The sequence below is a fragment of the Micromys minutus genome (genome assembly GCF_963924665.1).
Source record: "Micromys minutus genome assembly, chromosome: 9".
NCBI lineage: Eukaryota > Metazoa > Chordata > Mammalia > Rodentia > Muridae > Micromys > Micromys minutus.
This window is the reverse complement of record NC_137978.1, coordinates 33,441,185-33,468,045: the sequence shown is the minus strand read 5'-3', so window position 1 is coordinate 33,468,045 and position 26,861 is coordinate 33,441,185. Positions and strand designations below refer to the sequence as shown.

General features: G+C 41.6%; 1 protein-coding gene and 1 pseudogene across 2 annotated transcripts in view; both read right to left on the bottom strand.

Annotated features, from left to right (window-relative positions):
• Positions 1 to 26,861, bottom strand: part of TESK2 (testis associated actin remodelling kinase 2) — a gene marked incomplete at its 3' end in the record, with an annotated part of 84,878 nt that overhangs the window by 34,613 nt on the left and 23,404 nt on the right. The window contains exons 2-3 of the mRNA XM_080921530.1: positions 24,569 to 24,868; positions 9,996 to 10,117 (exon numbers count right to left, since the gene is read on the bottom strand). Coding sequence (XP_080777656.1) covers positions 9,996 to 10,117; positions 24,569 to 24,787 — 341 coding nt within the window. The 5' untranslated portion in view covers positions 24,788 to 24,868. The remainder of the gene's footprint in view (positions 1 to 9,995; positions 10,118 to 24,568; positions 24,869 to 26,861) is intronic.
• On the bottom strand, positions 16,968 to 17,476 carry LOC308424544 (small ribosomal subunit protein eS10-like; annotated as a pseudogene). Its single transcript has one exon. The product of its transcript is annotated as a small ribosomal subunit protein eS10-like (transcript).

The following is a 26,861-nucleotide window of genomic DNA, read 5'->3' as shown; positions in this document are numbered from 1 at the left end:
TAAGCTTTCTCTATCTATCAGCAGGTGTAGAAGATCCAATGGAGGAATTTGAGGTTCTCTCCTAGCAGAAAAAGAGTACCTCTCCTTCCTTCACCCAATTTCACCATACCAGAACAGGAATAAAAACCATGCTTTTAAGGCTAGGAGATCTTGTTTACTATAGTAATTAAGACCACCAAACTGGTAGCTTAGTTCCCTGTTAATGTTTAGTAATTACTAAGTTTAATTGAAATTTAAAATCCCCTTTTGTTTTGGGGTTGTTTTTTTTTTTTAAAGATTTATTTATTTATTATATATAAGAACACTGTCATTGTCTTCAGACACAGCAGAAGAAGGCATCTGATCTCATTACAGATGGTTGTGAGCCACCATGTGGTTGCTGGGAATTGAACTCAGGACCTTTGGGAGAGCAGTCAGTGCTCTTAACCACTGAGACATCTCTCCAGCCCCTTGTTATTATTTTTCAAGACAGAAATTTTTCTGTGTAGCCCTGCTGCTCAGTCTATTACCCAGGCTCTGCCTCCCAAGTGCAGGTGGCACCACTGCCAGGCTAAAATTTAAAATTCTTATTCCAGGACGATTACTTTCCTAGGCTATGTAAGCCGTGGGGGCGTGGGGGTGGGGAATAGCCAAGGTCATCAGGATATAGAAAAGAAATTAGAACTTTTTTGTAAAAAGAGAAATTTAGCTTTGTGTGTGTGTGTGTGTGTGTGTGTGTGTGTGTGTGTGTGTGTGTGTGTGTGTGTACGAGTGCACGCGAGTGTACCATATGCATAAAGGAGCCAGTGGAGGTTAAAAGAAGGTATTGGATCCCTGGAACTGAAGTTAAAGACAACTGAGAACATCCATATGTAAACCAAAGCCGGGTGGGTCCTCTAGAGGAGCAGTAAGCACTCTCAGTAACCGAGTTACCTCTCAGCCCAAGCTTTATTAACATTTAATTATGAGTTAGTAGTAGCACAAGGGAACATGCTCAAAAGTGTTTTCCTAATGAGACACTGCAGCAGATGACTAACAGTTCCCAAGAGAGGGCAAACTCTAATCCCTAGAAACTATAAATGCTGTAAGGTAAGGGGAACAAATGAAAGCTACAGACAGAATTAAAACTGCATACTAGGCACGGCACTGCTTGCTTGCAATCTCCCTATTCCCAAGGCAAGAGCAGCAGGGTTATGACATCTAAGGCCAGCCTAGGCTAAACATCTTGAAACTTCTCCAAGGAAATCAAGCTGAAGCTAGGGAATGGTTAACATTACTAGTTAATTTACGTTAAAATAGAAACAGACCAGGAATGTGGTCCCAGCAGTGAGTCAGCTGTAGGTTGAGTCAATGCCCAGTAGAAGAAAATAAGGCGGAGGAGAGAGGAAGGGTTGATAAGGCGGTTTTTCCTATCACACATTTCTCAGAGGAGGAAAATTCAAACACAGAAGTCATTATTAGAATTATACAACAGGAGGGGGTGAATATGATCAAAATATATACATGTATTGTCAAGGAACAAATAAGGTATTTAAAACAGAAAAGAGTTGATACAAAATGGAAAGGACAACCTGCTATGCTATTTTGAATTTTTTTATTACAATGTATCTTATATTATGTGCATTGGTGTTTCAGGGTGTCAGATCCCCTAGAACTGGATTTGCAGACAGTTGTGAGCTGCCATATCGTTGCTGGGATTTGAACTCAGGCCCTCTGGAAGAGCAGTCAGTGCTCTTAACCCCTGAGCCATCTCTCTAGCCCACTTTTGAAATTTTCAACAGTTTAAGTTATATATATATATATAAAATGTCTGATGCCCATAACAACCAGAAGAAGGCATTAGATATCCTGGAACTGGAGTTACAAGTGAAAGCCTTCAAGATGGTACTGGGAATTGGGCTTTGGTCTTCTGTAAGAACATCAAGTACTCTTAACTGCTGAGGCATCTCTCCAGCCCCGATTTTTGTTTTAAAGATTTATTTAGTTAGTTAGTTAGTTATAATTTTATTTATTTAAGTACACTGTAGCTGTCTTCAGACACACCAGAGGAGGGCATCAGATCTCATTACAGATGGTTGTGAGCCACCATGTGGTTGCTGGGATTTGAACTCAGGACCTCTGCAAGAGTAGTCAATGCTCTTAACCACTGAGCCATCTCTTCAGCCCCAGCCCCTATTTTCAATTCCAACAGAGCAGGCAGATCTCTGAGTTCAGGGCCAGCCTGGTCTACAGCCAGGCCTATATAGAGAAACCCAGTCTCAAAAAAAAGGGGGGGAGGGAGGAAGAGGTAGAAGAGGCAATGACCCAGATCTCTAGTCTCCAAAGATACTGACTCTAGATCTATAAAAGACTGTAATACCCTTGGGTAAAGGTTTACTACACAGTTCAAATGTGCTCTGGCTATTGTACAGCATGGAAAACTGGTTGTGCAAGGTCCTGTACATGAGCATTCATAAGGAAAACTCAACCGAACCTTACACAGCTGACACTCCACTGAGCTGGCTCAGTCAAGGTTATTTCCCGTTCATCACCAGAGTGGCGTGGGCATACACTGACCTCAACCTCTCCCCCTCACATCTCAAATACTGCGATTACAGATGTCTGCCACCACCCTCAACCCTCTCAGCCTAGGATTTGCCCTTATATGTATGTGTGCATATATACTTGTGCATGTGTTTGGGTGACAGTATATTCAAGTGCACATGGAGGTCAGAACATATCCTCAGGTGTCATCCACAAATATTATCCATTCCTCTGACAGATTCTCTCACTGGAAGACAATGCCGCAAAAATAAATGGATGAATGGATGAATAAAATACCACAAAAATACAGTAGAAATTTTACAGAAAAAAAAAAACTTCAGTCTAGTCCACATGTACTAGGTCCCTTTTTTGTGGTTCCAGGTTCAAACCAGCTATTGAGTTGTACCCTTAGAACTATTATTTTATTCATCATCAGAGCCAGACAAAGAAAAGGGGTATAAGGAATAAACATGCTGACCCCTTCTTCAAGGAAGTCAGACAAAGCAATGCTGATGTAGAACACTGTTAAAACATAAGGTTAAGTAAAGCACAAAGCATGGGGGTTTTTAGGGGTTTATGCCTGTTACCCTAGTACTGAGGAGAATTTCAACTTCACCCCTAGCATGGGCTACAAAGCAAGACCCGTGTCAAAATTTATAAAACAAAAAGTGTCAAACGCAAACTTCATAGAGATTACCTCATTTAACTCTTATAAAAATACTAATAGGCACTAAATGTTATTGTTCCCATTTTACAGGTAAGGACACTGACGACAGGTGGCTGAAACGAAGGCACAAACTAGCAAATGGTTGAGTTGTTTGCTTGCTGGGCACATTTTGGGGGTTAGTTTTTGTTTTACTACTTGTTACATATACATTATGTACCATTCAGGTACATCATATACCGTTCAGGGGGCTAAAAGGAAGAGAGTTATAGAAACAAGCATGGTCATTTCTTTAAGTGATTCAGAGAAAGAATGATTGCACACAAGATTTTAACTAGTTTAGGACACCTGCCTGGGCTGGCCTGGATCCCCAATCCTGTCTCTACTCCCTGTCTGCTCTACCATCCCTGGCTTCTGCAGTGCTGGGGATGTAACCCACAGCCATTTGTGTGCCAGACAAAAGCTCTATTCACTGAGCTATACCCACAGTCTGCCTCAAATTCTGTTTTGTTGTTAACTTACATTTGTTTATTCATGGGAGGGGAATGTAAAGACCCATCTCGTTTACCTTTATGAACCTATCTACTGCTACTAGTTGTCTTTATTTCTTTTTTAGATTTACTTTATTTTGTGTTTGATACTTTGCCTGCACTTACTTACATACGTGTGCGTGTGGTGCCTAAAACGGTCAAAAGAAGGCATCGGATCCCCTGAAACCAGAGTGTTGTGGATTGGGCGGTGGGACAACTGTCAGAGAGAGACAGGGTTCGGGAAAAGCTGAGGGGAGGTAACCAATCATGAGGTGGAGCTTAGAATAGAATAAATGGGTAATTAAGTTATGAGCTAGTAGAAATGAGCCAAAACTTTTGGCCTAGGCATTTATTCATGAAATATTAAGTCTCAGAGTCATTATTTTGGGAACAAAGAGGCCAGGTGGAAAAGCCCAGGCTGTCCTGGAACTCACTATGTAGCCCAGACTGGCTAATCTTCCCACCCCCGTTACTCCAGTGCAGTGTTTACAGGGCTGCACTATAATGTCTGCCGTGCCTGTTGAGACAGGGCCCTACGGTGTAGTCCAAGCTGGCCTTGAACTTTCGCCAATCCTCCTCCTCCAGATAACTCCAGAGTGTTTGGTTATAGGAGTTCCTGACCGTGACCAAGCCTCTTTCAAGAGACTGAGGGAAGAGTACCTTGAGATTTCTTCATCTCTGAAGACTCTTTGACCTAGATACTAGGATTATAATGATAAAATCTGAGAGGTCTCCTTTAATCCATCATTTTTAAACACTGCCCATTTATCCTGGAGCACATATACAAACATGCACACATGCACGCACTCACACACACATACATTCTCTCTCTCTAATACAGTAAATTTTCAAGCCTTATCATTTAAGAGTCAACATTTAATTTAGTATGACTTGAAGTGGAAGCTTCAGAGTTCTTTGAAAAGTCTACTGGATGGTGTTTGACTGGAGCAGACTCGTGAAGGAATGTTTAGCTGAAGAGACGCAGGTGAAAGGATGATCTGCTAAAGCAAGCACATGGAAGGACATGGGATGAAGGTTGCTAACAACCTGCACTATTATTGGTCCATCTTGTATTGCATTGTTGAGCTCCTTTTGTTGGGACTCCATAGAGAGAACTGTGGATTGATGTTAAGGTGATTCATGATTGGACAGTGGAAAGATAGGTGGAGAAAAGGTAGGAAAACAGAAAAGGAGCAGAGATTGAGGGGAGAAATCAAGATGGAGCTAGAGAAAGAGTACCTAGATCCTGGTGGCCGTAATTGTCGATAGGTAGATATGAATATTCTTATGGGATTCTACAGGTCTTTTTATCCCTTATAGAAAGGCAATTTGTATCTTTATCCATTTGATTTAATCTTACTGTGTAGAGGGTTTGTGGATTGAGAACTTAATACATAAATCTACCATGAAAAGCTACCAGGCTTTAGAGCAATGTTTGTGCTGGGTGGTGGTATAAAGAAACACGCTGGGGGCAGTCGCCATCTGGGACAGAAGCACCAGGGCAGGTGGAGTGAAACACCTGAGAAAGGAATCATGTGGAGGAGGCGGCTTGCGGACCAAGTGACAGAGTCCGTGCTCTGGGCTCCACTCTAGAGCGGCACCCTCGGAGTGAGGCCACATCATATTTAATATTTACTGCAACAGAGAACCTTGAAAAAAAAAACTTCTGGTGGTGTGCCACGATGTCAGCTGAAACAGACTCATGTGCTGAGGAAGACACATGGAGGACATGTTTGGGGAGTATGCAGAGGGAGAGCCTGGCTTGCTTACAGGGCTAGCTGATCCTCGCTTTCCTGAGAGAGGCATAGAGAAGAACTTCTGGAATTCTTCCTGGTCCCTCCTGCTGACTCGAGCCTGGCTGTCTCCGCTAGATAGTGCCACCACTGTGATTTGTGGTTGCTATTCCGACTTCACCAAACTGGAGTGCTGGTGTATCCATGAAGTGTTTGCGAGTGGATGGAGCTGCCACCGCGGACCCATGAACTGGACTGCCGATTTCCAGACAACACTGACAGGATTTGCTCCAGAGAACCTTTCTAAACAGGTCCACTTCCCCTGGATCCTTTCTTTCCCACTACTTCTGGTAGGTGATGCGCTAAAAGGAAGGTTAAAGTGTTTAAAAACGATCATTAAAAAGAATGTTTGAAAAAAAATTAAAGTTACAATGACTTAATACCACTGATGTATTCCTAATCCTTTTTTTGGCAGTAAAACCAAAGTCCGGAGATTGAATAATAGGCCCTAGAGAACACTTAGGAAACATTTAAGCTGTGTTAAATATATTAGAAAGAATAAAGAATAGAAGATAATCAAGAAAGAACAGATCAGATTGTTTTTTCCCTTAGGTTTCTGATTCAGGTCTAAAATCAATGTTGAGTCATCAAAAACTCTAAGAAGTAAGATACAGTATCTGGGGTATAGCAAGAGGCTCGACACCCCACCCTCAGCACAGGAAGAGGAATGGGGGAAGAATGTTCAATTAGGAGCTGGGCCTCAGAACGCATAGAAACAGAATAGAGAGGGAAATAATTCCCTGCAGGTGAAAGTGAAGAGGGGTGAAGGACAACAAAAGAACAGATGCACATGTCTTCAAGAGTCAGGATCATGCCAAGGAACAAAGGGCTACTGAGGATGCCTGGGATTTTTCAGGTTGGCTAACTGGAAAGATGGCTATTTCAATAACCATCCTCGGGGCAGTAGCTGATACTAATCTTTCTCCTCGTTGTCCCCCACCCTGCCCTCTTCCTTCTCTTCTGTGCTAGAGACTGAACACATAGCCCATTCACACTAGGCAAGCATTCTACAACAGAGCTGCATTGCAGCTCCATCTTACACACACAGTTTGCTTCCTAAACAAACTGGGAGACAGCAGCTTCCTATATCCTTTGTACTCAACATAGATAACCTATGCCACAGCTGACCTGGGGAAATCATCGGAAACCTGGGTAAAAAAAAATTCACATTCTCCATTATAATGAATAGGGTTTTATTTTTACAGCAAAGCTAAACTTGTACTCTTAATCCTCCTGCCTCCACCTTGAATACAAGCAATCCCCACTATGCCCAGCTTGAGCTGATGAAACTTTGAACAAATATTAGTAGTCAGGAATACTTTCGTGAGTTCTTCCTTCAATTAACAGCACCGGAAGAGAACAACAAAAAACTAGTAGTAGGTCATGTTAACTTCGGTGAGATCATGCATGCACCTGAAGAACTTAGCAGAAGGCTGAGGCAGGAGGACTGCAAAGGCTAGCAACATCCTGCATCAAACAGAAGTAGGGCACAAGAAGATGACTTAGCATGTAAGGGTGCTTGCAACAAAGACCAATGACCTGAGATCAATCACTGCAACACTCGTGGAGGGAGAGAGCCGATTCCTGAAAGCTGTGACCTCCACACGTGCATGTCTCATGTGTGCTCACATATGCAGCCATAAATAAAATACGTGTAAAAAAATTTAAACAAGAATGGCAGCCTGGCAGTGGTGCCACAGGTTTTTAATCCCAGCACTTGGGAGGCAGAGGCAGGTGGAGCTCTGAGTTCGAAGCCAGTCTGGTCTACAGAGCGAGTTCCAGGACAGCCAGGGCAACACGGAGAAAACTTGTCTCCAGGACAAAACAAAAAGAAAAAGAAAAGAAGAAAGGTTGTTGTGAGCCGGGCATGGTGGCGCACACCTGTAATCCCAGAAGAGAGAGAGAAACAGGTGGATCTCCGTCCGACTTCTAAGACAACCTGCTCTATAGTGTTCCAAGAGAGCGACGGATGCACAGTGAGACCCTGACTCCAAACAGAACTAAAGAAAAGAGAAACTTCCTATGAAAGAAAAGACAGAAGAAAATGCCTGATCTGGACCATCTGTGTGGGACAGGAGGCTGTGAGACCCGCTGAAGGGTGGCATCTGATCCTCTGGGCATACCTTATCCCTCTGCTGCCAGAGCTAAGCATGCCGGCAGAAGAGAGCAAGCTGAGCTACTGGAGGTTTGTTTTCCTCCTTTCCTTGACCCTAACCTCCTTAGGAAGCTTCCCTCTCATCATCTTCCCTACAAAAATTTCCATTTAGAAAGAAAAGAACAGCAGGAAGTGGTGACACATACTTGCAATCCCAGCAATGGGCCGGTAAAGAATCCGTGGAAACACGTAACACGGGGTGGAGATGGGAGGTAGACACTTGGTTTGCATGTATATTTTTATTTTCAGGCATAGGTGAGATGGATGGGTTTTAATTGCAGTTGTTTTGAGTTACAGTTAAATAAACAATGAAGCATTTTGTTGAGCCCAGAGGAATTGATAGTTTGGGCTTCTTGTGAATAGAGTTGTTCATGCCAGGATGTCTTGTGCTCAAGATCTGTAACCCAATTCCATGTCCTCCTAATTTCCATTTCCCCAGTGGCTTTTCTAAGGACCTGACTAGGGCTTTTTCTCATATCTCTTCGTTATTCTAAATACATGAGAAATTTAATATTTTTTCATTTCTTTTAGAATCCTCATATACACTTTACCAGTTAACTTTTTACTTTTTTGTTGTTGTGATTGTGGTTTGGGGTTTTTGGGTTTTTTGAGACAGAGTTTCTCTGTGTAGCCCTGACTGTCCTAGAACTCACTCTGTAGACCAGGCTAGTCTCAAACTCAGAGCTCTATCTGTCTTGAAAGTGCTGGAATTAAAGGTGTGCGCCACCACCACCCAGCAGCTAGGACAGCCTTTCTTTAAAACACTTAAAGGATGGGCTAAAGAGATGGCTAAGTAATTATGAGCACTGGCCACTGGACAAGAATTGGTCCAACCCCAGACTCATTCTGTAACTCCAGTTCCAGTCTCTTGGCTGATGCTGGTGCTGGCATACACACCCGCAGGCTAAAGACTGACACTCAGCTAGGTATGGGGTCCATGCCTGTGATGCTAGCACACTTGGATGGTAAAGCAGGAGGAACTACGTAATGAGTTCAAGACCAGTGTGGGCTCTACATGAGACCTTGTCAAGAAAGAGGTGGGGAGGAGAGAGAAATTTCTTATATAACCTGTTTATGGTAATGCACACCTGTAACTTGAGAGTCAATAGGATTTTGAGACCCACATTTTTAACATTACAAGCATCTTATATATATAAACCCTACTTTAAACCACTATGTGGGTGGTAAGAATGGAACCCAGTCTTCTGCAAGAGCAGTCAGTGCTCTTAATTGCTGAGCTATATATATCCAACCAGTGTAATGTAATCTTTAAAACATCGGGGGGTCGGGGGGAGCTGGAGAGATAACTCAGCGGTTAAAAGCACTGGCTTGTTCTTCCAGAGGTCCTGAGTTCAATTCCCAGCAACCACATGGTGGCTCACAACCACCTGTAATAGGTTCAGATGCCCCCTCTTTTGGCATACAGGTGTAATGCATATAGAGCACTCATACCAAAAAAAAAAAAAAAATATATATATATATATATATATATATATATATATATACTAAATCCTTAAATAAGTTATTTAATTAAATAAATAATCTATAAAAAGTTTTGTTGTTGTTGTTTTTTGAGACCAGGTTTCTCTGTGTAGCCCCAGATGTCCTAGAAACTCTCTTTGTAGACCAGGCTGGCCTCAAACTCAGAGATCAATCTGTCTCTGACTCCTGAGTGTTAGGATTAAATTTTCTAATTTCCATTTACTTTATGCATGCACACGCACAAGTGTGACGTGGAAAAGGAGAGACAGACAAGACACTACATGTTAAGTATATACAGAGGTCAGTCAAAGTCTAGCTGAAAGTAGGGCCAATATTGTATTTTCTCCCTCTGCCAAGTGGAACCCAGAAAGCCAAACTCAGGTCATCAGGTTTGGGTCGGGCACTTTTACCCACAGAGGCATCCTGGCTTGCAAGCCCATGATATGTAAAAACAATTCTCAACAGCAAGTTGTGTCTCCTAAGGGAGTACTCACAGTTTAGGGTAGACAGTTTTATGCCATAATATTGCTGTTCTTTTAATTCACTGATTTAATTGTAAGTCCTCATAAAGCAATTAAGAAAATTAAATAGCCACACACAGAGATCAGTCTTTTATCTGACAAATTACTAATTACAGTAGGAAACAATTATTCTAATGAGCTAGTACTAATGTTCTGATGAGAAAAAAGCAACTTGAGAGGGGAAGTTGCCTCACAACATGTTGTTAATTACAGAAAATTAAGTTGTAATGAAGAGAAAAAGACCTAGAGCTAAACCTCAGCAAGATGGATTCTACAAGATAAAGTACTACTGTAGCAAGCATCCAGAAATGCCTCTTACTGATCCAGGAAGAAAGGAAAATCCATTACCTGAGGATGTTGGGGTGGGAGAGTCTATTCATGAGCTGCATCTCTTTCAGCAGGTTTGGTCGGTTACTGCTCAGTGTGTTCATCTTGAGAGCCATCACCTGACCAGAAGCTCTGTGTCGAACCTACAAAGTCAAGTAGAGTGAAAGCTGCAGCTATGTGGGACAGCAACGTGCATACGCAGGACACACCAGGGTGTTTTAGTACCAGCTTAGATAAAAATAAATATTGCATTCTGCATGCTGATGCAGAAATGAGTGCATGGCCAGCCTGGGCTACACAGTGAGATCTAGTCTCAAAACAATTTACACTTTTCTTACTCCACTAATAAAGATGAATTATTTCATCCAAGACCAAAACTGCTCCACACTGAGCTGGCCAGAAATACTATGCTTTATATCTTTTATTTTCATTTTTATGGGTTTTTTTTTGAGGGGGAGGCAAGGGAGAGGTAGGATCCAGACTCAGACCCAGGTTAGCCCAAACTTCCTATATAGCTAAGGATGAACTTGAATACCTGATCCTTCTGCCTCCACCTCTAGGATGGGTTTACACATACATATGCCATCACATCTAGCAGGGTTTAGGCAGGGTCTTGCTACTTATCTCTGGATGGCCTGGAAATCTACAATGCAGCTTGTCTAATTGTAGCTTCATACAATTCTCCTGACTCAGCCTCCTAGTACTGGGATTAAAGACATAGCCCACCACACCTGGATAATGAGGGAGTAGTTTATACTACTTCCTTAAGGCCAACATGGTCCAGTAAGGACACTAGAAGGAAACAGTCCCTCCTGTAAAGTCTTAAGTGCGGGGGAAGGGAAACAGTATGAGTAAGCCTTATATAACAGGAGCTATAAAACTGTCTTTATAAGACACCTTATAAGGCATAAAAATGACATACTTTCAGCTTACACTAAGCGCTATAAAAATGTATCTCTAAGTGGGGGAAAAAACAGAGCTGGGGCATGGCTCAAATACACACACACACACACACACACACACACACACACACACACACACACACACACACAAAATAAATACAACTTTAAAAATTTAATTTCGGAACTGGTGCAGCGGGACTTGGGATGCAAAGCTATGTATGTTTACTTTATGAATTTCAGGAGTATTACATTACCTCGATTTTAGTTTTCACCCTTCAAGGGCTTAATGAAGTAACTATAATAACTCCAACGCTTAATTTATCCATTAATACAGGACACTTATCTCTATCTTGTAATTAAAGCAACAATGGTTTGCAGAGGCCACAGCAGAAAAGCTGGAAAGCTACAGAAGCCATCCTCAGAAAAACGAAGGAAAATGCTGGCAGGCTCTCCCCTCATCTAGATCCTTCTAGAGATTTGGAAGCCAACTCTCTTCTGGGGCATCAATGATACTGTTGTCATGTATCTCGTGATTGGAGAAAAGTGGCTTTCCTTTCTAGATCCGACAGGGATAAGTTAAAAGAGGCCTCTTTATACAAAGATCTCACTGACAGTATTTTTCCAGCACAATTTACAGAGCACATCTGTGTGTGTCACTGGGTCTCCCCATCTACTGTCACAGGATGTTTTGCTACCATTTTGAAATAGTCTTGCTGTACAGCATTGAATGTACTGACGTCATCATACAGCCCAGGATGGTCTCCACCTTGCAAGGAATCCTAGAATATAAGGATGTGCCCCACATCCTGAAAAATTCCTGGTTTCTCTGGCCTCAAACTCAGAGATCCACCTGCCTCTACCTCTGAGTGCTGGAATTAAATGTAAGCTATCACTGCCTGGCTTTCTCTAATTTCTGTTTGTTTTCAATTCTTGCTTTTTGAGACAAGGTTTTTCTTTATAGCCCTAGCTATCCTGGAACTCACTCTAGACCAGGCTGGCCCCAAACTCAGAGATTCATCTGCCTCTGCCTTCCAAGTACTGGGACTAAAAACAAAAGCCATTGCCACCTCCCCTCCTCACTGTGAATTTTTAACAACACGTTCAATTTTAAGAATATTAGATAATAAAACATGCAACATTTAGAAATAAGCAGTCTGTCTTCTTTCCTCTCATTTTTAATTTATTTTGTTTGTTTTGTTTCATTTTCAAGACACAATCTCACTATATAGCTCTGGCTGTTCTGGAACTGGATATGTCAGTCAGTATGGATGGCCTTTGTTTAATATGCCTGCCTCTGTCCCCCAAGTTTGGGATTATGTTTGGCTTGCTTTCTTATTTTAAAGAGTCATTTTAGTTGGGTAGCATATACCTTTAATCCCATCACTTAGGAAACAAAAACAGGTGGATCTGAGTTCAAAGCCAGCTTGGTCTACATATCCACGTTTCAGGACAGCCAGGGCCACATAAGGTGTATTTATTTTATTTTCTGTGTATGAGTGTTTACCTGTGTGTGTGTATATATATATATATATATATATATATATATATATATATATATATATATATATATATATATATATATATATATATATATATATATATATATATATATATATATATATATATATATATATACACACACACACCACATCTATACCTGGTGCCTTAAGAGTTCAGGTCTAATAAGGGCATGATCATGCTGCAGATAGTTTCTATGACAGTAAGATGGCTGCAATTCTGTGTACTTTTCAGAGGTTATAGAAATGTTAGAGCCTTAAGATTCAGGGTTGGTCACTGGTGGGTTGTTGGTTGGTTGCCGTTGACTGCTGTTGTTGACGGTTTGTAGTGCAAAAGAGAAAACAAGAAGAAATTAGACATCCCAAAAGCAGAGATCAACATTGCCCCAAGGAATCTGACAATCAGCAGGAAGTAGTCTAACAATAGCTCACTCCCTTTCCCCTCTATCCTTTTTTTCTCCTATTTGGTGTTAGGGGGGATTGAAAGGGTGGAACAAGGGTAGAGAAGGGTAAAAGAAAGAAGAACCCACAAAGTAGCCAAAGACCAGTCAGTTTCAGAGCAAGAAGAACAGAACTTCAAGGTGGGGTTGAGGCCCACTGGGCTAGAAGAAACCCTGTCTCAAAAGAATAACAATCACAAAGTGAGTTAAGGGTAAGCTTCCAAACACTAGAACAATAAAGAATACCCCAAATAAGTATACCTATAAATACAAAAACAGGGCTGGAGAGATGGTTCAGTGGTTGAGAGCACCGACTGCTCTTCCAGAGGTCCTGAGTTCAATTCCCAGCAACCACATGGTGGCTCACAACCACCTGTAATGGGATCTGATGCCCTCTTCGGATGAGTCTAAAGACAGTGACAGTGTATTCACATACATACCATAAACAAATTAAATATTTTTAAAAAGACAAAAGCAAAATTATAAAACAGAAAACAAAACATTTATAGAGTTCTATGAAACTCTTCAACAAACCAAAAACTAATTTTGGGAAAGAGAAATATAACTAAAACAAAGATTACAAAAATAATGCCAAATGACTCTGATCAAGTAAAACTCTAAGCTAGGCAATGATGGTGCACACTTTTTTCATCCCAACAGCAAGAGGCAGAGGCAAGTAGATCTCTGAGTTCAAGGCCACCCTAGTCTATGGAGGGAGTTAGTTCCAGGACAACCAGGGCAACACAGAAAAACCCTGTCAGTTCCAGGGGATCTGACTCCCTCTGACTCCAACAGGCAATAGGCATGCATGTGGTACACATAACATATATGTAGGCAAAGCACTCATATACATAATAAGTAAATCTAAAAAGAAAAAACAGAAAACACTTTAAATAGAATATTTACTATCTCTGGTCCCTATTTACCATTCTTAGTAGTTTGAAAGAGAATATTGGCCATAGATTTGTGTATTTCAACACTTTATCTACAGTTGGTAGTGCTGTTGGAAAAGTTCAGGAAGTACATCACTATTTAAGGTTTAAACCCTCCTGCCATATGAGGTTTGCCCTGTCTGCTTCACGCTTGTGGATGCCGCCATGCCTGGTGCTTACTTTCATCCACGACCAAAAGCAATATTTGGAGTATCTTAGTCACGGTTCTAATGCTATAAAGAGACACATGACCAAGGAGACGATTACAAATCACAGCATTTAACTGGGGGCTTGCTTAGCCCATGATAATCATGGCACAAAGCAGAAAGGCATGGTACTGGGGCAGTCGCTTAGAATTTTACACCTGATGAGAAAGCAGAGAAGGGGGGGGGGGGAGAGAGAGAGAGCACACTTGAGCACCTGGGTCTAGTGTGGGAGTGGAGGGGGTTGAGACCTTAAAGCCCACTCCCAGTGACACACCTCAACAAGGCCACACTTCCTAATCCTTCCCAAACAGTTTTACTAACAGGTGACAAAGCATTCAAATATGAGCCTATTGGAGACTATTCTGGTTTAAACTACCTTAGGCAGGAAGATTTATCTCAGCCTACACTTGCAATCTACTGTGAAGGGAAATCAGGGCAGGAAATGAAGGCAGATACATGGAGGTAGGAACTGAAATAGGGATATATACACATACACATATACATAGGAAGTGGATTTCTGACTTGCTTTCCATAACCTACTTAGTCTGCTTTCTTATACAATCTAACATCATTGCTAAATCATCTCTCCAGTTTCCCACCCCCAAATTTTTCAAGGCAAGATTTTATTCCCAGTATCTATTTCAATATCGTATACATATCCTAAACCTAGTGATCCTTAGCTAAATATATACTGAATAAGCAAATGAGCAACAGAGGAAATAATTATAGTGTTTATTGAAACAACTGTGTTTTTTTGTTTGTTTTTTTAGTATAGAATAGAGTTTATTCAGGTCATGGGGGAGTTAAGAAGGTAGTAGAGGCAGAGAGAGAGAGAGAAGAGAGGAATAGAGGAGTAGAGGCTGGCCATGAACATGTGGAGAGGGAGGGGCGAAAAAAAGGGGAAGAGGAGGGGTAAGGGGGGAGAGCAAGGGAGCAAGAACAGGAAGGAGAGCTGAAACAGCTGTTAACAGAGTGCTACACATTATGTAGAAAAACGTGACCTTGAATTTCTGATCCTCCTGCCTTACCGCCCAAGTGCTAGGATGATAGGCACACAGCACTCTACTCATTCTATGGGGTGCTTGGGATAGAACCTCACGCATGCTAGACAAGCATGTTATTGACTACATCCTCAGCCCAGCACTAGCATTTTGAAACCTACTGTATAAATTACCAGACAAAGGTTGAGGGAATATAAAAACTTAGCCTCTAACAGCATGCATCTTCCTGGTAGACGGCATTTAAGCATGCACACAACTGGCATGGTTGCATACCCCTAAAAGCACAAATAAGACCTCCACCTTCCCAATTACAACAACCATCACAGAACAAACACTGTCTGCGAAAATGTTCCCCTGCTTTCCTTAAACCACAACTCTTGGGAATGCTACAAAAACAGAGTTTGCATGACAAGCTTTATATGCGTTAAATAATAAATGCATAACCAGAAACATGAATAAATCAATATTTCAGTAGCAAACAGATGGCAAACACTGGGTTCTTTTAGGTTGTAAGTTTATTGTCCTTTAGATGGTGGCATTTGTGTTGCCAGTTTAGAAAAATATAACAGGGAGAAAATGAGAACTCTTCATCTCCACGAGGAGGGAGAATGGGAGGGAAAGGAGGGAAAGAAGAAAGAGAAAGACAGAGACAGAGAGATGAAGAGATGGAGTGTATGTGTGTGTATGTGTATGTTTCCTCTATTAAACCAGACATTTCAGAAATGAACTATTCCAGGTATTTGGAGAATTAAAGTAAACTTCAAAATCAAGTGTGAGAGCTAGTCATGGGCAAAATCCTTTAATCCCAGCACTCAGGAAGCAGAGGCAGGTGGATCTTGGTGAGTTCAAGACCAAACTGGTCTTTCTACATATCAAGTTCTAGGGCTGCCAGAACGAAATAGACTCTGTCTCAAAAAAAAATAAAACTAAACCAAAACAAAAATCAAGAGTGGAGTGTTGTAGCAAATGCCTTTCATCCCAGCACTAGAAAGTGAATCCCTGTAAGTTCATGGAGCCAGAACTACATAGTGAGACTGTGTGCCCCTGCCCCAAATCATCTAAGTCTTGGTCCTGCAACATAAAATGAATCACTATAAGCTCTATAATAAAGTAAAAAGTATATATAAACTCTCAGATTCTAGAAATAATGAAAATAAATTAAAATTAATAAAGCAGTTGATTGCCTGAGAAAAAAATTAAATAAAATCTTTCATTAATTAATTGGATAGTCAGAGAGAGAGAGAGAGAGAGAGAGAGAGAGAGAGAGAGAGTTAGTTATAGGAATGAATACACATTGAGGTCAGAGTTTCCTCAACTGTGTATCTTTTTGTTTTAAGATTTATCTTATTTTTGGCATGAATGCTTGGCTTTCATGCCTGTCCACTACGTGCATGCCTAGTGCCTATGGAGGCCAGAAGAAGGGGTTGGATCCTCTGGAACATGAGCTACTAATGGTTCTGAGCCACTGAGACATCTCCCCAGCCCTTCCATCCTTTTCTTTTCCTTTCCTTTTTTTTTTCTTTTTGTTTTGTTTTGTTCTGTTTTTTTGAGACAGGTTTCTCTAGCTCTGTGAACCAGTCTGTCCTTGAACCAACAGAGATCTATCTATTTGCCTTTGCCTTCTGAGTGCTATGATTAAAGGTGGGAGCCATGACCACCCAGTTCACACTGACCCTGAGGCTCCCTCTTGAACTAAACAGGCTAGCTAACAGATCCCCTGGCTCCTCCTTGTTCTACCACTAAGGGCTGAAGAAACGAGTGTGACCACCATGCCCAGCTTTCCATGTGGGTACAGGGAATTCAAATTTAGGTCTTCATGTTTGCATATCAAGTATTTTATCCATTGAGCATCTTTCCACTCCCAGAAATTCAAAAATCCTAGCTTCAGCATGTACATGTTACCCGGAAAGATGGTAATTATCTTTTTTTTGTTTGTTTGTTTTGTTTTGTTTTTGTTTTCTTTAAAGTTTATTCAATACAACATAATCTCCAACTTCACTGAGGTGGCTGACCATGTCCACAACCAAAGCCGCCTCTAAACTGGAATTCTGTTGCTGAGCCAGCCCCAGCCTCAGCTTTCTTGTCAGCTCCAGGGGCACAGCACTCCTGTAGGTGTCTCTGTCTGCCTCCCCTCTTGTGAATCTTGCAGGCCGCTCACCCTCTGGACCTTTGGGCCGAGGCATGCCAGTCTCGGGACGGCTGTGGCACAGGGTGGCAGCGCAGGGTGGCAGGCACAATCTCTGGGGGTAGGTGCAGGTAATCTCGGAGATACTGGATGCCCTCATTCGTAAGGTACCAGTAGAAATGTCTCCAGGCAAACTGCTCCTTCATGTAGTCTCGAGACTTGAGAGACTGCATGGCCTTCATGACATGAAGGTTGGGCACATGTTCTTGTCTGCCAGCTCAGGGTGTTTGGGCATGTTGACATCTTTTTTGGCAACCATCATTCCTTCCTTAAAAAGGAGTTCGTAGATGGCAATCCGATTCTTCTTAGGCATCAACATTGCGGCAGCTGTAGGGTCCGAGGCAGAGGCTGGAAAGGGTAATTATCTTTAAACCTCAGTTTCTTCATTATAAATTAGAAGTGTTGGGGCTGGAGCTCAGTGGTTATGTTAGAGTCTCAGTACCCCATGTCAAGCAGCTTACAACTAACTGCCCATTAACTCCAGCTCCAGGGGACATGACAAACTCTTCCAGCCTCCTCGGGGTATCCACACACAAATGGCATACACTTACACAGTTAAAAATACATAAATAAAAATAAAGTTTAAAACAAGGAAATATAAGGTTCTTATATATGTTAAACAAGAAAATGTATAAAAGTTAACATACCTAACACAAAGAACTCAACAGCTCTTAAACAAGTATATGAAATCAACAAATAGTTTGTTGAAAAATGTATATAAGAAGTCCTTTACAAAAAAAAAGAGAAGTCCTTTACATATAGAACCTTAGCAATATCTTCAACTCCACAGAGTAAGCATTATTTCTTTTCCCTTTTAAGTTTTTAAAATTACATTTATAGTGTCAGTTGAGATTCAAATTCACAGTGAGGCTCTGAATCCTCTTATGTAAATGAATGCACACATACAGGTACACGTACAGATGCATATATAAACGTCTTCTCTTGTGCCAGTATTAAATGAGTTCTCTCTAGGTGGCAGAGCTGGGCTTGGCACCAATGAAACAGAAACAAACACAGAATAGCCAAAGGCAGCCCACAGGTGTAAGTCTGTAGTCTGAGCTACTCAAAAAACTTTTGTGGAACCAGTTCTCTGCAGAGTTAGATAATGACAGTATGACCTAAGCAGCTAATACAGCTAAGGAAGGCCTACTGTTAATGTCTGCAGAGCTCTAAATTCCAAAACTGAATTCAGTTTTTTAGAAGGATACACACATGAGTCTACATATACTCAAGAGCCACCTGACCCTGCCTCCAGATTGTTGGAGCAGGACTTAAGGCACATGACAGCACAGCTGGCTCCATCCCGCCACCCAACCCCCTTTCTCTTCTTTTTTCCTTTTTTTTCTTCTTCTTGCTAGGTCTTCTCAGCTGAAGGTCATTAAATTGCCTGTGTCACTTGTATCGGGAGTAAAGTATTTCTTTTCATTATTGCAGACACCTTTCATTTAACTTGACCTTTAAAGTCCTATAACCATCTGTACTTTATAATTAAAACAAAACCTAACTTTCACTCAGACATATACTATGACTATTAGATCATGGGTTGGCAAACTTTCTGTTTGGGGTCAGACTGTAAACATAATATAATAGGGCTCTGAGGCCTTGTGGTCTCTAGTAACCACTCAGCTTGGCCACTATAGCACAAAAGCAGCCATCAAAAATAAATTAACACTGCATTCAATATGCCCACTGTGGTCTTTGGGTATTTACCACACTCCTGTCGATGTCTGCCTCCTAGACGAATCTTGCTGTAGAACCAAAGCTTGCTGCCCACACAGATGGATTGCAAGGGGGCTGCAGCTATCTGAACAGCTGTTTCAGGAAATAATTTTAGTCTTTAAGAACTGATGGGTCCTCTGTAGCCCATCTATTGCTGACATCCCCTCAAGTTGTTACATCTTCAATGCTCAGGCACAGAAGAAAAGAAATTAGGAGATAGAAGAAAACTAAGATGCATGTTAAAAATAACCAAGAAGGGTTTCATCATCCAGCACTGGCTCATAAGATAAGTTAAATTGTTTTGATAATAAAAACATGTGTTAAAACCATCCCTGCTCTTACAGCACAGCTGTATGTAGACTTAGTGTTCTTTATAGTTCATGTGTAAGCCAGTTGTGTTTTGATCCATAAATATTTCAGACTCTTCATAATCTTGTTAAGAAATAGAGAAAGAAACCACTGTGTGCATTTCTTTCAAGTATACATAAATAATGAATGATTGCTTAGGAAAAAAAAAAAAAAAAAAAAAAAAAATGAGCAGCTTTGGTGGCTCAATCCAGTAGTCCCAGCATAGGAAAGTGAAGGCCGGAGGATCAAGATCTCAAAGTCATCCTTCACTACACAGGAGGATTGAGGCCGGCCTAAGAAAAATGGGGAGGTGGCGCCTACATAGGAAGTCCTTGGCTCACTGGAGTCATACTCTCAAAGGATTCCATCCCCCCATGGTTACTTCTTCGAAACTAAAGAAGAAAATATAAGAAAGCAGGCCACAGAAAACTAAGAGGTATGCTAAAAATAAATAGAAGTTTTCATGATGTGACTCCGCCATGGGTCCATCCTTTGTGATTCTTGCTCAAGACAGTTTCTTCACCAGCTATAGGCTCAAAGCCCAGGAAGAGCTACACTGTCATCTCCATTACAAAGTCAGGCAAAGACAAATGTCAGCTCATTCAATCATCCTTTTTGGTCTTCTCAGATTTTCAGTTGATCAGTTGAAGACTATGCATATTAAGAAGACTACCGAACACAGTTCACAGTTCAATTCAGAAAGACATTCTAACACATCCAGATGAGGAGAGTTTTTGGGGTCGCTTGGCAAGAGTTTGACTTTGGGCCAGGACAGGGAAGTGGGCTCAGATAATCCTGGTCATCTTTACAAGTCTTTAGAAACAGTGATTATGGGATGTTGCTATGGCCTCACTTGTTCCTGTTTGTGTTCATTGTCTTGCTTGTTCCCTTAACCTAGAACTGAACTTATTATTACTTGAATGTAATTAAAATGGCATAAAAGTAGACTGGAAGAATCAAACCTGCCTTTCAGCCTCAGAACTGGCTGGGGGTCTTGCTGCAGTTTTGTCTAATCATCTCTTTAGTCCTCGCTCTGCCACTGGAGAACCTTGCTGACCGACTGAGCAGACTTGGTTAAACAGAGTAATATCTGACCAAGTATTTGACACCCCAAAACCCAGATGAGTTCAAAGTATGTAGAACTAACTACCACAGCACAGACTCTGAAAAGGCAGACTCAATATTCATTTAAGTTTTTCTCAGTGCTGGAAATCAAAGCCAAGGCCTTATACACCCTAAACAAGTGCTGTGTCCTTCAGCTGCAACCCAGATCCAACATCCGTCCTTGCTTCATCCCCTTTGTTCCAGTACTCTGTGATGGGTTTCACTTTAGAATGTTTACACGGTTTATGTCAGTTCTTTGGAGATCAAAGGACAACTTGTAGATATCAGTTCTCTTCTTTCACCATGTGGGTCCCAGGGAACAAACAAAAACTGTCAGGCTTGCTGGCAAGGCCTTCACTTGCTGAGCCTTATCTACAGCCCAGGAGACTTTTGGTTGTTGTTTTGAGGTTGAAGATAGGGACAAAGGAGATGGCTCATCAGTTTAGAAGACTTGTTATTCTTCCAGAGGACCAGGGTTTGGTTAGTAGCACCCACGTGGTAGTTCAGACAACCATGACTCCTATATCTGGGGACCAGATGCCCTCTTCTGGCCTCCACAAACACCAATTAAACACATGGGGTACATTTGTATAATGCAGGCAAAACATTCATACACATAAGCTAATCTAAAAAGAAAGAGATCCCTAACTGGATGAAGAATATCTACTTTAACATGTTTAAATGGAAGACACTATAAGCATTCCATTAAAGTCAGGAACAGGACAAAGATATCAGAAGTCATTATTTCAAACATGCTCAGAAAATCTTAATACCATTTACTAAGAAAGAAAGAAAGAAAGAAAGAAAGAAAGAAAGAAAGAAAGAAAGAAAGAAAGAAAGAAGGCTGTGGTAGTGTTAATACCAGCACTTGTAAGGCAGAAGCAGCCAGCCTGGTTTACAGATAGAGTTCTACCATAGCCAATACTATACAGAGAAACCCCGCCTCAAACAAACAAAGAACAAAACAAGAAAAGCTATTAACTGCACCCAAATTAATCTACAACATAATTTCAATTGACATGACAAGAGCCGGTTTTTAAAAACTAATTCTGAAATTCACATATAAGAAATAAATAAGGGAGCTACAGAAGTAACTCGATGGTAGACCATTTGTCTAGCATGTGCCTGTGTGTAAGCCCAGCACTCCTCTAAAAATATAAAAGGAAAGGAAAAGGAAGAAAAAAAAAAACAAGAAAATCCTAAAAATGAAGAAGAGAACTAAACTAATCAAACATCAAAGCCGCTTGATTAAGTTATTATAACAGTGTATACTGGTGTATGAATAGATGGGATAATGACTCAAAGTTCGGAAAGAGACCAAATCACAGTGTACAGGAGATTTTAATATAAAAAGGTGACAACGTTTAATCAATGAAGAAAAATATTAACTACATAGTAAGTTTTGGACCAGGCTTGGTGGTATAGCTATAATCCCAGCTACGTGGAAAGTGAGACAAGACGACTCAAGTTCAAAGTCTGCTTGGGCTAAATAGTGCTCAGTGGCAGGGAACCTGTCTCGCCTGGGTTCTAGCTCACTCTCAAGTGCTGCAGCAACACATAAACAAATGTCAGAGGCACGGCAGAGCAGCCATCTAGAAAAATTTAACACTATTCAGTAGCGAGGACCTTGGTTTCTCTAAAACCACAGAAATATTATAAGAACCTGCCTTTGTTTTAATCCCAGGTGTCCACAGCAGCTGACTACGATTTGCCTCCTGCTCTACTAGGGAGGTGGTTTTGGCAGATGAAGACAGTTTTTGCAAGCTGAGTGACATTTGGAATTCTGGTGACTATTCAGAGGATATGTAATGCCAGAGCCCCGACAGGAGGGACTGGTTGGCCAGCTGGTGGTTGGATGAGGTTTGTTGCAGTTTATTAAGTAGCCATGTCCAGTGAGGTCTGCTGTAGCTCGTTAAGTAATCATGTTTGAAGAAATGAAAACAAGAAACTAGATATCCTAAAGGCAAAGATCTTGCCCCAAGGAACTCGATGCCCCTAATCAGCAGGAAGTAATCGAAGGATATTGTCACCCCCTTTCCCCTTTGTCCTTTTTCTCTCCTACCTAGCATTAGGGGCTTGAAAGGGTGAAGAAGGGTGGAAGAAAGAACCCACAAAATAGCCAACATTCAGTTACACCACTTAATATAAAATAAAACTACAAAATTTCAAAAGGAAGGAGGCTATGGAGAGGAATCAGTTAGCAAAGTACTTGCCACATAAGCAAGAAGAGCTGGGTTTGATCCCCAACACTCATGTGAGAAAGCTAGATATGGTGGCTCACTCCTTTCACTCCAACAGAGGGAAGCAAAGGCAGGTGGGTCTCTGTGAGTTCAAGGACAGATATTCTACATGACCAGTTTCAGGACAGCCAAGTCTACATAGAGAGACCTTGTTTCAAAAACTCAAAGTATAATGGGTGTGGTGGTGCAGTGCATGTCTTTAAAGATGGCATTTCTGAAGGCAGGGACAGACAGATCTCAGATGAGGGCTGCCTGACCTATGGAGTAAATTCCAGGACAGCCAGCATCCCACAAAGAAACCCTGTCTCAAAAATAAATACATAAGTAATAAATAGTATTAGTGGAAATAAATAAATATAAGGTGGAGCCCAGCATAGTGTTACAAGCATTTAATCTGACATAAAAACAGGAGGTAAAGACACAGCCGATCTCTATGAGTTCCAGATTAGCCAAAGCTACACAGTGAGACCATCTTAAAAACAAGCAAAAAATAAAATGAAGATTGGATGAAGACAATATCCAACCTCTGGTCTATGTATGCAGAGGTAGTGGAAGAAGGGGGGGAGGAAGAGGAGGAAGAGGAGAAGAGGAGAGGAAGGAAGAGAGGGGAGAAGAGGAGGTACGAGAGAAGGAGGAGGAGGTGGTGGTGATTTATTTAGGCTCATGGTTCTGGTTCAGGTTCAATTGGCTTTCTTTCTAACAAAGTCCTAAAGCAGGCAAGGTATCACGGGAATATATGTGCATTCTCTGGTCTTTTTCTTTAGTACAGAATAGAGTTTATCCAGGTCATGGGGGGAGTTAAGAGGGTAGTAGAGGCAGAGAGAGAGAAGGGGAGGAGAGGAATAGAGAAGCAGAGGCTGGCCATGAGCACTTCCTGGGGGGTGGGGGAGGAATGGGGAGAGGAGGGACAAAGTGGGGGGAGCAAGAGACCAAGAAGACAGGAGAGCAAGAAAGCAAGAGCTGGCCTTTTTCTTATAGAACAATGAGGGACCCTACACTGATGACTTACATAAACTTGATCACTTCTAAAGGCCACACCTCTAAACACCATAGATGAAGTAACACTTTATAATGCATTTGATTAAACTTTATCATTAGTTTTGAATGCACAAACCATATTCGAACCAAAATGCATATGAACATGATTTTGAAAAAATAAGTTTGGGGGGTTGAGATGGCTCAACAATTAAAAACACTTCCTGTTCTTCCAAAGGACCCAGATTCAATTCCCAGCACCCACATGGCAATTTACAACGGTCTGTAACTCCAGTCCCAGGGAATCTGATGCCCTATCTGGCTTCCATGAGCACCAGGCATGGTGCACAGGCAAGCAAAAAACCCATATACATAAGATTAAAGCTAATAAATTCAATGAAAACAAAGTTAGATGCTTGATAAAAAACAAAAACAGTATATTTTAAAACACAAGACAGCCAGATACAGTAATACTGTCCTATACCAGAGACTGTAACATACACAGAAGCATTAGAACCAATGCAAGTTTAAAACCAGCCCTGGCAATACAGCAAGTTTGAGGCTAGCCAGAACATTCATGCTTACACTCTCATAGGATGTATACACACACACACACACACACACACACACACACACACACGAGACACAAAAGAGGGATGGCAGAATGTTTGCCTAGCATGTACAAGGCCCTGGATTTCATTGTAAATACTGTAACAATTAAAAAAATCAAAACAAGTAGAAGTTCTGTGAATGAGGGCTCCCGAAATAGTACACCTGGCAGTTCTAAGCTTGCATAATCCAGCACTCAGGCTGAGGCTGGCAGTGTGGTGGGACATGTCTGGAATCCCAACACCCTGGAAGGGAGGGTAGCTGGACCTTTGGGAGTTCAAAGTCATCCAGGATTACATGCTGAGATCCCTCCTTTAAAAAGCAGTAACAAGCACACAAACAAAACACAACTAGTAATGCTGAGGCGATTCTGACCATCAGAAGAACCACACAAGACAAGCTGAGACATCACTCACCTTGAACACCTCAGAGAAGAACCCAGATCCTATTTTTTCTCGGGTGAAGTCATCCAAACTCGTCAGTCTGGAAAAGGCACTGATAATCGCACGATATGACGATGGAACTCTTCCCACCTGCGCAGTGTTCCCATCCCCTCCACCACCTCCTTCAAATTCTTCCAGACGCTCCACACGTGGGGGAAATCCTGCAATTGAGTTCCGCTTGCTCCGATCCATAATCTCAACAATCACTTCTTCACTTAAGAAGAAAGTCCACACATAATTTTTGTCCAATTTTACTTCTTTTCCAGTGTGATACTACAGGGGGGAAAAACACACACACATACTTTACTAAAACCATTCATGACTACAAGAAAATTAACAGACTCTCAATGCAAGAATATTTCCATTTGTGCTAATTTCCAGATCTAAATGTCTATGTCTTTACTTTCAAAATAACACTAATATACAAAAAAAAAAAAAAAACAAGCTGCAATAAATCCATCCTTAATGTGACTAGAATGTAAAGATCAGAGATTACCTTCTTGTTACAATATGCTTTCCTGGTCACCTAAAGTGATCAGAAGAGGCCTTCAGACCCCCTGAAACTGGAGTTACAATTTTTGTTATCCTGGCTAGTTTTATATCAACTTCACATATGTGAAGTCCCTTGGGAAAAAAAAACTAAATTCCAGAGCTGGAGAGGTGACTTAGCACTGACTGCTCTTAAGCTGAGCTCAATTCCCAGCACCCACATGGTGGCTCACAACCATCTGTAATGGGATCTGATGCCCTCTTCTGGTGTCTGAAGACAGAGACGGTGTACTCACATGCACTAAATAAATAAATAAATACATAAATAAATAAATAAAACCTATTAAATTTCAAACGTTGATATTACCAAATGAGGACTCAGGAGCCAGAAGCTGTGGTGAAAGCTCAGAGAGGCAGAGGAGGCAACCAGCTGACCTTCCTACTATGCCAACCCTGCTGTGGGGCCCGTATGACCTTGAAATCCTAATTCTCCTGCCCCTACCTCACAGATGCTGGGGTTAGATGCTCGGAATCACTTGTTACAGCTTGTTGCAGTTCAGCGGATCTGATTTTACAATCACAGCTAAGCAGAGGGAGGCAAAGGATTTTACCTCTGGGCTAGGCTGGCTTGGTAGGAGTCTTGTTATAAGTATAGCACAATACACTGAAAAATTTTGTTTATTTTGAAAAATAGCGTATCTTTGCTCATAGGACCTACCTTTCTTTTTTGAGAGAAGGTGTCTTAGTCAGAATCCCAGACTGGCCTCAAACCAGATTCTCCTGCCTCAGCCTCTGGAATGCATTTCAGCATCCACTTACCACTACAACTAGCTCAAATATGTTTGAAGAGGGAGGAGAAAAATCTGAGAATTTATTTTGTTTTTAGTAACACAATGTTTTAGTTAGGGTTTTTGTTGCAGTAAGTAAATATTAAAAGATAACAATCGATTATCTTTCTGTGGGTCCTGAGGTTTCACTCCTCAGGCCGGATTTTAGTTTGGAGCTGCACGCTCCTCTGGCGCCCGGTCTGAGCTGCCACCACGACTCAACTCATCTGCGCAACTCCCTTCCCTGGCGGCTTTCTACCTTCTACTCTCTGCCTCTGTCCTGGAGTGTTTCTCTACCCCAAAATCCCACAAACACAACTCTACAGCCCTATAGTTTTTCATACAGGTTTATATATTCAACTCTCAATCCACAAATCCTCTACATAAGATTGTATCAAACAGACAAAGATATAAACTGCCCTTCTGCAAAATCCTTAATGTTCATAGCTTTTTAACACCAGTAAATCCCACCTGGGTTCAGCTGGTCCTCGGGAAGCTCCATGTTGCTACGACCTCTAACCCCGTCCTCTGACCTCTTCAGACCTCTCAGCCCTCTCTACTTCCCTCGCCCCGCCCAGTCACTGGCTTTCCTTTATTTTACTAATTAAAATGGGAAGGTTCAGTTGGAGTCACGTGACTAGGCAGCCCTTCTTGGGGAAGTGGAATTAACATTAAAAAAACAACAGCTTCAGGACAATCTACAGGGTTTCTACTGCTGCAATGAAACACCAAAAAGCAAAGTTGAGCAGGAAAGGGTTTATTTGGCTTATACTTCCACATTGCTGTTAATCACCAAGGGAAGTCAGGACAGGAATTCTTAACAGCAGGATCCTTGAGAGGCAGGAGCTGATGCAAAGACCACGGAGGGCTGCCGCTTTCTGGCTTGCTTCCCATGGCTTGCAGGTCCACCAGCCCAAGGATGAAGCCACCCACAATGAGCTGGGTCTTAT